The sequence below is a fragment of the Carlito syrichta genome, unplaced genomic scaffold (genome assembly GCF_000164805.1).
Source record: "Carlito syrichta isolate Samal-C Ts95f unplaced genomic scaffold, Tarsius_syrichta-2.0.1 Scaffold135954, whole genome shotgun sequence".
Lineage (NCBI taxonomy): Eukaryota > Metazoa > Chordata > Mammalia > Primates > Tarsiidae > Carlito > Carlito syrichta.
In genome coordinates, this window is record NW_007080050.1 from 82,731 (window position 1) to 93,688 (window position 10,958).

At 60.1% G+C, this 10,958-nt stretch overlaps 1 protein-coding gene across 1 annotated transcript in view; it reads left to right on the forward strand.

Moving 5' to 3' along the window:
• The window catches only part of NRXN2 (neurexin 2), a 75,481-nt gene that overhangs the window by 53,831 nt on the left and 10,692 nt on the right, over positions 1 to 10,958 (forward strand). Inside the window, exons 17-18 of the mRNA XM_021708382.1 lie at positions 6,785 to 6,978; positions 7,191 to 7,313. Coding sequence (XP_021564057.1) covers positions 6,785 to 6,978; positions 7,191 to 7,313 — 317 coding nt within the window. The remainder of the gene's footprint in view (positions 1 to 6,784; positions 6,979 to 7,190; positions 7,314 to 10,958) is intronic.

Consider the following 10,958-nt stretch of genomic DNA (forward strand, 5'->3'; position numbering starts at 1 on the left):
TCCCGCTGCCCTCCTCTCGGTCGTGGGCGCCTCGCTCCCTGACCCCCTTCACCTCCTCGTCCCGCCGACGTGTCCTCGCCGTCCTGCTTCGCGCCGGCTGCCGGCTGTCCTTTCCTCCTGGCGCAGCTCTCCTTCCGTTTTTCTACCGCATCACCTCCTCCCTGCTGCCCTTATCGTTTCTCCATCTTACCTCCAGCTCTGCCTCACCTCACCTTCCCCTTTCTGGCCTGTCGTCTCCCTCCACCTCCTCCTACCCCTGTCCCATCTGTCATCCCTGCCTCCGACATGTCCCATCTCCTCCTCTTTCATTTCCCCACGTACCTCTCCTCTCACCTCTGTTCCTCTGGCATCCTTCCCCCTTTTTCCTCTCACTGGTCTTCCATCACCTCCCAAGTCATCAGCTCACGACACTGTCCCACCACCTCTCACGCTTGCTCCCCATCTCCGTGTCTCCCCTCCGGCCTCCTCATCTCTGCCCTGTCCCCACCTCTGATCCCTAGCATCTCTCACCTCTGTAGCCCAACACATCTCCTTTCTGTTCCTAGGCTGGCCTTCACCTGCCGTTTCAGCCCTCTGTCACAGTCCACTTGCTGTCACCTCCTGTCTCGGCCTCCATTGCAAAACCAACCTCCCCTCCCTCCTCGGACTCCGTCACTCCTCATTTCCACCTGGCATCACCTGCCACCTTGGCCCTCTCGCTTGGTCTTAGACCCCTAGGAGTTTCTGTATGCCACCCCTTCCCGTTTCTGCGCTCGTCGCCTTGCGTCTCTGTGCCTCCGTCACCTCCCACCTTAGTCCCCCCATCACTTCCCCTGCCTGGCCCTTTCCACACTTTTTTCGTTCCATGCCAGGCCCCATCACCTCCCACCTCAGTCCCTCCTCCACATTCCGTTTCAGAGCTTCGGTCCCCTCTCATCCCGGAGACCCCATCACCTCTCATTTGAGTTGACTCGTCACCTCCCTTCTCGGTACTCCACATCACCCCCCCTCTGTGCCTGGCCATCGCCTCCCGTAGGGTGGCCCTCTTACCGCCAAGTTTGTGCCCACCTTGCCTCCCACCTCTGCACCTCCATCGCCTCCCACTTCTGTGCCTCCGTCCAGTCCCAGCCCCCATTTCTTCCATGTCCCCACCCCACACCTGGCTTCTGGATCTTAACACCCTGCCCCTCCCCAGGAACTCTGGTTGTCCTTACCTCCCTGCCCCTTCTGTTGTCCTCTCACACCTGTCCTCCCATCGCTCCCCTCTGCGCGCCCTCTGTCCTCACCTTCCACCTCCATCACCTCCTGCAGGAGGACTCTGACACTACATGCTCCTGTCACCTCCCATCACTGTGCTTTCATCACCTCTCACTCTCTGCCTGTGTGGCCTCTCATTCTGTACATCCAGCGACCCCATCGCTTCCTGTTTCTGTCACCTCTCATTTTTACTCCGCTTTTGCTCCTCCATGTCTTCCATCCTGTGTTCTCATCCCCTCCCACCCTGCCCCTCACTGCCTCCCATTTCTGCCCTCCTCTCTGTCTCCTGTTCTACCTCAGTCCACCCTCGTTTCCCAGGCTTCGTGCCATCATGTCACCGCCAGTCTTTCTGCTCCTTCTCCTGTCCTCGCCCCTCTTCTCCTGCTTCATCCTCATCTCCGTTTCCATGCCTCTGTTTCCTCTTCATCCAGCTCCTCCCTTGTCCCTTTCCTCTCTCAGCCCCAGTGCAGGTTCTCTCCTCTCCTCTCTGTCCTGCCTGGCTCCCCTCCTGCAGTGCTCTCTAGTGTCTTCTGCCCTTCCACCTCCTCACCCTGTGCCTTGCTTCTGAACCTTCACTCCCTCCTCTCCCCAGGACCACTCTGGCTCTCTTTACCTTCCTCCCTCTGTCACTGTCCCTTGGAGCTCCCTTGAGGCCCAGTGTTGCTCCCAAAGGTGCCCAGAGGGCTCATGCTCTTTCTAGGCAAGGCGACAAGGCACGCAGGGGAGAGATAGCAAAGGGGAGCCAGGATACCGGGGCAGAGCTTTGTGGGATGAAGAGGAGAGCAAGTGGCGGAGGAGGGTGCAGGAGAGGGCAGCCGGCCCAGGGACACCAGGCCGGTGGGCAGGAGGGCTGGGCGCTGGAGTGCCGAGGACGTCTCCATGCAGGAGCAAGAGCTGGGCAGAGGGAGAGGACGGCTGGGGATGAAGAACAGGGGGCGGGACCTACGGATGCTGGCTCTGGGGGTGCCTCGGGGCTGGCCATCCCCATCCCCTCGCTGTGCAGAGAAGAAAGAGGACCCATGACAGCCTAGGGCTGATGGAAGGAGAGCTGGCTTGAGGGGCTCTCAGGCAGGAGGAGGGTTCGGAGGTGGGGCGGAGAGGCCTGTGAAGGGTGCAGCACCTGAGAGGAAGGAAGAGGGCCCAAGGAAAGAAGGGCAGGGATGCGGCCCCCTGTCCTGACTGAACCTTGCCCGTGGGAGGTGGGCGGGAGAGGTCCTCTTGGGACCCCACACTTGGCTGCAGGAACAGGCCCGCTCAGGAGGCCTTTCTGGTCCAGGCTTTCTCTGCCCCAGGGTCTCCCTAGCACGCACACCCCCCTCGCTTGTGAGGGAGCTTCTTTCTTTCTGTGCCTGCTTCTCCACTTCCCTTCTCTTGGGGTCTTGCTGTGTGTCTGTTTGCCTTCCCCCTCAACTCTTTGCCCCTCTGACCCCTCCATCCCCCAGCCCCTCCTGTTACATAATGGCACTCCTGCACCTGATGTCTGCCTGGGGCACGGCAGGATGGGCACACCTGGGTCCCCAAAATGGGCCGAGCGCAGGGGTGACCCTCTCCTGGCTCTCAACCCCCAATTCTGGTTTCAGAGTCTTTAAGGATCCTCCCCATTCCTGACATTCATTTCTGGTACCCTCTGGAGCCAGGAATGCAGGGTCACTCCCAGCTCGGTTCTGAGTCAGTAGCTTCCAGGTGTTCTGGATTCATCACTGCAGCTTGTAAGGGGGGTTGGCATTGGTTTTGATTCTGAATGTGACTGTGTAAGTTGAATTTCTGACGGGATGGTTTTTGGCCAAGCATGGGGTAAGAATGGAAGGACTGTGTTTGAGGATTCTGGATAAGAGAGCTGAGCTCAGGGCCCCAGACCTATGTTTCCCCTCTGGAATGTGAAAGTTCCCTGCAAAGAGCCGGTATGGACTGGGAGCACCAGGACCAAGGGTCTTCTGGATTGTGCAGGATGTTTGATCCTCTCACAATTCCAGGTCTTCTGGAAGGCTTTTGTCATGGCTTCTCATGCTGCAGGATCACAGGCAGGCAGAGGTTCCTCACATGCCTTTTGACCACAGGGGCATCACTGCATGGGTGGTTTTTTACAGGGCATGGTTGTGTTGTCTGGATCTGGGTTAGCTAACCGTTGTTAACGGTTGGTTGGTTTTTTCTGGAATGTAGGTGTGGGGGACCTCTCTGGAAGATTTTTGATGGTTCAGATTGTTTCCCTGGGCCTAGGAGGCATCAAGGAGATTGTGTTGAGTGTGGACAGAAGATGCCAAGCCTGGGCCCATGGCATCTTGTGCCTGGCCAGAGACTCTGCTGTCTTGGGCTCCAGGATTGGAGTACTTCCCAGAATGCTAGGCGCTTGCCTAGAGAGGCCAAAACTTGGTGGAGACCAGCCTTAGGCAACATCTTGGGCCTTGGCTTAGGTCCCTCTTGTCTTCCCAGCCGCTCCGGGAGCCTGTTGGATGTTGTAGATGTGGTGCTGTCCTGGGCTCTGTGTCTCCTAGAAGGCTGGCTGCGCCTTTTCTGGAGAGTCCATGGGCAGGGCAGAGGGAAGCTTGCTTGCCGGGGGTGAGAGGGAGGGACCTGGCGGAAGCCCCGCCCCCCAGCCGAGCTGTCCTCCCCAGGCCGAGCCTTTGGCGCCCTCGGGCGGCAGCCGCGGTGCTGGGGAGAGGAATGTCTCCCCAGGGTAATTACTGCCACCTCAGTCCAATAAACCATTCATCCTTCACCTCTTCTGCCCAAGAAGTGTCTCTCCGTCCCGTCCCCCACAGTGTAATAAACACTTTTAGGCTTTCACAGGCCCGCCCAGCGTAATAAACTGGCTGCAGTGTGGGAACAGCTGGGTGATCAATCCCGGGGGAGGCCAGGGCTGGGCAGCACTGTGGGCAGCCTGTGCGCGGGCCAGGGATGGGTACCTGTGCGCCAGTCCCTCGCTGGGCCAGCGCCTACCCCGGGGCCGCCTGTGGTGGCCTGTCTTTGTGCGTTCACTGCCATGCTTCCTGGCTGCTTCGCCTCCTGTCGGGGGTCTGCCTCACCGCGCTGGGTCTTTGTGTGCAGCTGGGTGCGTTGTCGCCTGTGTGTGGGTGTGGGGCCTGGGGCTTGGGTGGTGGGCCCTGCCTCTGATCGCTCCGCCTCACTGCCCGCTGGGGCATCGGGCCTGCTTGCTCCTTGCCTTCTCTGGGTGCCACAGGGCTCTGTCCATGGTGATGTGCTGTCTGGGATCTGGAGGTGGGAAAGTGAGGAGAAAGGGCCTCCTTTCCCCTAGGGCTGGGGGATGTGGGGGTAGCCTCTGGGTAAATTTTCTTTCCTTCCCTGGCCTGAGGGACGAAGGCGCCCAGTAACGCCCTCCTCTGAGTCGGAGGCCTGGAGCCCAGTGGTAAAGAGACTGTAGCCTCTGCTCAGGAAGGCAAGGTGGGGTGTGTGTGGCCCTCTCCAGCCCCCAAATTCAGATGTGCAGCTTGTGAGTGGAGGGGGAGGGAGGACCCTGGGTATTACGGTTGCCATGGAAACAGCCGATTTTCCGGAGTGCTGCAGTGCTGGGAGTGGAGAGACTGTACCGGCTGAGGCCTACCAGGCTCCCGCCTCCAGGCCTCGCCCTTTCCAGGCAGGTGACCACATGGGGCGGGGGTGGGGCTCACTGCATACCCTGCCCCCCGCTGATACTTTACCTGCAACTGGGGGCACATCCAGAGGGTTTAGCGATCACCACTGTGCCTCCAGGTCTCCCAGGTGGAAAGGACACCTGGGGGGAAGCCAGGCCCCTTCTGCTGCAGGTGCTTCCCAGCAGGCAAGATGCCAGTTATTAGACATGGAGGTGACTCCTTCCCTCCTGTCCTGCACCTGGGGGCCATCTCTCCGGCTCAGTCTGGGGAGGTGGAAGGTGTTGGTGGTGGGGGCTTGGGGAGCAGCAAGGGGACTCACAGCTCCTGCTTCCCCCAGCCCCAGGCCTGGCTGCCCTCACTCCCTCCCTGAGACCCAGGCAGCAGTAGCCTTCCCTTCTCTCCTCATGTCCTCCCTGGGCCTGCAGATGGTGCCTGCCTCCAGGGCATTCAGGTGATCCCCTCTGCTTTGGGGCCCAGGAACTCCCTGGGATGGAGCCCCCTTACCCCAACTGCCCCAACTACAAGGGACTCCTGAGTCCCCGAGGCCAGAGGTCTCCAGTGTCTGAGTGACCCAGCCTCTGTTTTCAGCAGGGCCGCCATCTTGGCTGAGTGGGCTTGCTCCTTGGAAGCGCACAGGCCTTCCTAGGCTGCCTGGCCCCAGTTGCCCAGCTCCGACCCAGGCTTCCCAAGCAGCCCAGGGCTCTCACCCCAGGGCTGCACTTTCCTCCCGCCTCCAGGCTTTTGCCCTTAGGCTCCGACTTCCTCTGGCCTTCTCTCTGGTTGGGTCCTTCCTTGCACCCCTCTTCCCCCAAGAAGCGCTTTGAGAGGAGTCGTTCGTGGCTAATTATTTAATTAAGCATTTTATGAACCTCATCAGCTCCATTTCTGCTCTAAAGAGTTCGCAGGCTTGTTCCCTTCCCTTCCCTGCAGGCCCCAGAGTGCTAGTCCTCCAGGTCTCCCAGACAAGCCTCCCTTCCGGAAACTGGGTGACCAGCCCCCCAGCCCCACCCCCACCCCCACCCCCACCCCCAGGGAGCTCAGTCAGCCGCAGGAGGGAACATGGCGACTAATGGGGTTTATTTTGGGGCTGAGATCGTTAGGGACCTCACACCCGCCCCCAGCAGCCGGCTGGCGAAGAGGAGAGGGAGAAGGGGAGAGAGGGTGGGGTGGGGGAGGGCTGGGAGAGGAGCCTTCATCTCGGGCTCCCACTCTCCCGTTTCTCTCACCTACACCCCTCTCTGTCCTTCTCTGTCCATCTGTCTCTCTGCCTCCTTCCTCCTCTGGCTGTCAATCTCCCCTCCCCCCAGCCCATGGCTGTCTCTCCCTTTCTGGGCACGGCTCCAGGACCTCCCTGCTTCAGGACCCAGGCAGCCCCCTGATTGGGGGTGGAAGCACGGAGTCTTGGGCGAACCAGGAGGAGGGTGGGGGCAGCTGTTGGAGGGGCCAGCTCCGGCCGTGAGTCAGAGCTGTGCACAGCCCTGCTCAGCTTCCCCTGGGGCTCCTTTTTGCCTTGGTGCCTGCTTCAGCTCTGGCCCCAAAGAAATCTGCACCTTGGATCTGTCACCTCTGCCGGGCCTGGGAGCAGAGTGGCCAGCCAGAACCAGGCCTTCTGGGTTCTTCCTGCCTACGGCACTCTCGTCTTCTCTGTCTCCTTGCAGCCTCTCTCTGGGCTCCCTCTCTGTGTCACTCTCTCTATTACCTCTCTCTTTTGCTGTAATTAAAGCTGGAATTCTTGATGAGGCAGCTACATCTGTCTGTGCTCGTACACAGGCTCTCACCCAGGCACCCGCCTGCCAACTGTTCCCTGGGGCTGCAGGGCTGGGGGCCTCTGTGGGTATCACAGCCGAGGCCCCACGCCTAGACCTGGGGTCCCAGTGCTCTGTTCACAGCCCCGAGAGCCTGAGGTCCTCACCTTCCTGATGCCCTTTCTCCGTGTCTCCCTTTCCTTCTCTCTGCAGCCGGGACCACATACATCTTTGGGAAGGGGGGAGCGCTCATTACCTACACGTGGCCCCCCAATGACCGGCCCAGCACGAGGATGGACCGCCTGGCTGTGGGCTTCAGCACCCACCAGCGGAGTGCTGTGCTGGTGCGGGTGGACAGCGCCTCCGGCCTCGGAGACTATCTGCAGCTGCACATCGTAAGGACCCAGGTCCCAGCCCCTCGGCCCCAACCTTCCCAACCCCAAATCCGCTCAGTCCCTCGTCGCCATGGGGTCGGCTCCGCAAGAAGTCTTTCCCTCTTGGAGAACCCTCAGAGCCTCTGCTCCCTGGAGCTTCCTGCTAAGATTTTCTGCTTCTGAGACCCCCCCATTATTCAACACACTCCCAGAACCACCCTCCCCTCTGATTCGACTCTCCCCAGCACCCCACTCTCCGAGACCCTCTGTATCTTCTGACCTTCCTGAATGTGGTCAAGGGCCTCTTTGGGCCTTCCAAGGCATTCTTCTGCAGGCTTCAGAGAGGTCCCACCTTTGTGACTGCCCCTGTACTGCTGCCTCCCCTTCCTACCATCAAGGGCAACCCGATGTGTCCTGCACTTACCTTTTCCTACCCGTTATACCTTCCCGCCCCCGGCAGCCCACCCTTGTGGCTTCATCTTGCCTCCAGGTCCTGCCCCTACCTCTGCCCTGCTCCTCCCCAGACTTCTGCCCTGCCCTTAACTTCTGCTGTTGTGACCTTTGCCCCTCCAGCGGCCCATCACCCTGTCTCCCTGACTGCCTCGATGGCAGCGCTGATACCTCCCTGGCCTCTCACCCAGCCCCACACTCCCACCTGGACCTCTGGTCCTACCCAGCTCTGCCTTTCTCTGCCCAGCTCCTCCCTTGGATCTAGTCCCTCCCTGGGCCTGCTCCCTGCCTTGACCATGGTTCCTTCCCAGGGCCTCCCTCCCGGCCTCCCACCACATCTGCAGCACCTCCCTCACAGTTCTGCCTCCTAACTGGTCCGGTGGCCCCTTTTCTTTTCTTTCCCCGTCTCTGGTCCCGCCACATGCTCTTCCCCATGACCTTTGGCCTTGCTCCATTTCACTTCTTGTCTCAGCCTCTCCCCTGCCTCTTCCCCACAGTCTTCAGTCCTGAGCCTCCACCCTCAGTCTCCATCTGCCCATTTCTAGCCCCTGATGCTGCCTTGTTTCCTGCCTGTATCCCATATGCTGGCCCTGGCCAGGACCCCTGTGCTTGAGGGTCGGGCAGGTGGACCAGGGGGTTGTGCTGGGCTTTACGTAAGGAGGGCAGAGTTAGTTGGACGCTGGGAGAGGAAGCCAGGGAAGGAGAATTGTTGGTTGGGACACAGATCCCTCCCCATCTGCTTGGGAGCGAGGCTACCGGGCCCCTCCTTACACAACAGCTTTTCAGCATCCTGGGTCTGCACCCATCCCTCAATGCCAAGGTGTGAAGGAAGGAGGCTTGAGGGCAGACTTCCTCTGGGCAGAGCAGGACTTGGGTGGCGGTGGCAGCTGAGGGGGAAGGGGCGCAGAGGGAAGAACAGCGGGACAGCGGGGTCAGGCCTGGGGAGGAGGCCTGGAGGTTCTGTGTCTGTGCGTGAGCGAGACAGCATCTGTCACGGCGAGTGTGTGTGTGAGAGTGTGGGGCTGGGTGCGTGGTGATGTGTGTCGGGAATGACGGCTCTAACTGGTGAGGAAGACAGAGCCTGGGCCTTGTGGTCTCTGCTCAAACGCATAGCTACAGATGTGTGTTTCCCCGTGGAGTGGTGCCTGTCGGTGTGGCCAGGTGTGACTGCATTTCCCTGTGTTCTGAGTGAGGGCTACCCCTCCTCCTTCTGTCCCTGAGGCCATGCGTGGCTTTGGAGCAGAGGGTCTGGGTTTGAACCCCAACTCTGCCACTTCCTTGCTCTGTCTTGGTGCAAGCCACCGCAGCTCTCTGCTGCAAGGTTTGAGGGAGATCATGCATGTAAAGTGCTCAGGACACTCCCCCCTCCCTGCCCCCATGGGAAGCACACAGCGTTAACTGACATCCTGACCATCTCTGATTGGCTGCTGGGAGAGTGTCTGTGGGTGTGCCATGTGTCTCCGTGCCTGCTGGGTGAGGGGGCAAGTTTCCCCAGGGCTGAGGAGGAGAAGGGGCAGGGGTCAGCGGCTGGGAAGAGGGAGTTCCTCCTTTTCCCTCCCAATGGTTGCTCCCGGGCCTTGCCTGATGCAGGGCCATGGAGGAACAGGTCTTGGTGCTGGGTGCTGTAGAGGCCGGGGAGGCGGGGAGGCTGGGCCTAGGGTGGGAAAGCCTGGCAAGGGTGGGGGCCGTGAGAGAAGCCCGCTCTGAGGGGAGAGTTGGGCACCAGACAGCTGAAGCCCCTCGTGGGCAGCCGTCAAGCCCCCTCCCTCGGTGACACACCAGCTCCCAGCACCACGTCATCAGCAGCTCTCGGAGAGTGGGAAGGCGGCAGCAAAATAAGAGAAAGGCAATTTGACGTTTCTAATAAAGCGTCGCTCCACTTTGCCAAATTAATTTTGACTCCCATAATTATTTGCTGTAGGAGCGGCTGCGTTCTCCCCACCGCCGCCTAATGAGGTAATTGGGGAATTAGGAATTAATGACTTTAACAGAAGTGACAACTGACTTCACGTTGGGAGAGGCTCTGGGGAGCTGCCTCTCCCCCAGAGTGCAGGGCTCTGAGCCTGGCTGCCTCCTCGGAAACCCAGTGTCCTGCCTTCCAGCGCTCCTGGCCGGCCCTCTGCCAGCCTGGCTTCCCGACTGTGTGTGCTCCTTGACGGCCATGACTGCCCGGGCCCAGCCTCGTGGGGAGGAACCCTCAGAGGGATCCACGGAGCGGGCATTATTCTGGGTGATATTATTACTAACAATAGTAACGAGGCGGATCGTCTGTTCCCTTCCTGTGTGTGGGGAGCAGATGATCAGCTCGTCTCCCTGGGGATCTTGTCAGTCTGTGGGTGGTGGGTGGGTGGGGCTTGCTAATACTCTTTGTCAGGCAAGCCCAGACTCAGTTTCCCTGCTTCACTGCATCTGAGACGGTGCATGTGTGCGTGCCTGTGTGTGTGGGCGTGTGTGCATGTGCGTGTGGTTTTCCCAGGTCCCAAGGGCGGAGAGTGGGCAGAACCGAACCCACAAGTGGGAAGGGATGCGATGTGGGTCTCCAGGCGAACACAGCTGCACATCCTGCCCCCCAACTCTTTCTGCCAAACCCAACCACTGCCCCCCCCCCGGTGTCCCCAAGTCTCTCGGCTCTGTTAGACGCAGGAGATGGCAGTGGAATGGCTCTTCCTGCCCAGGGCCAACTGGGGCAGTCTTTCAGGAAGACCCCAGGAGTAGTGTGTGCTTCTGTGGTGGGCGGGGTCCATCTGTGTGTGCTCTGTGTCTCTGTGCCTGTCTGGCTAGTGGGTGTGAGCCAAGGGGCCTGAGTGAGCCTGTTTGAGTCTGTTCTGTGTGGGAGGAGGGCGGGTGGCCTCAGGAGGCTGTGTTCAGGAGTGCTGCTGGGGGTGCAGGGGGAGCAAAATAGGAGCTCAGGCCTCGTGCCCAGTGGGCCTTCGCTGGCTGGACACATTTGGTCTTGAAGGCAGGTTGGCTTCAGCAGCCTCTCAGACCATCCTCCACCCCCAGCTCTTTGAGTCAGGACCTCCCCACCCTAGTGGGCAAGGGCAGAGAGTAGTGGCTTTGGAGTCAAGCCAGCTGGGGTTCAGATCTGGGGTTCCCCTCTCAGGAGATGTTGCGATATTACTTAACCTTTCTGAGCCTCAGTTTTCTCCTCGATAAAATGGGGAGCTCTGAGCTTCCTCAGAGGGTTTTGCTGGGGAGGTGATGAGAGCCCATCAGGATGTGGCACATTTAGGGGTTCAGTGAAACCCTCTTCTCATTCCAGCACCGGCCAAACTCTTCCTGGGCTGGACCCTGGTTGCCTCTGCAGGGTCCTCCATGGGCCTGGGTCCTCGAGGTTGCTCAGGTTCTTGATTCCCTTTCTTCAGGCCCAGGCCCTGTCTGTCCTCTGCTGTCCATCCTTCCCTGGCCCCAGACCCACCCCATACCCCAGCACTCCCATGCTTCCCCTTCTTAATAAGCCCACCAAGGTTTCCCCTCATCTCTTCCTGTGCCGATCACCCCCAAACATGCCTCCACCTCATGGCTGCAGAGGGGCCGCCCCCACACTCAGAGCCTGACCTACT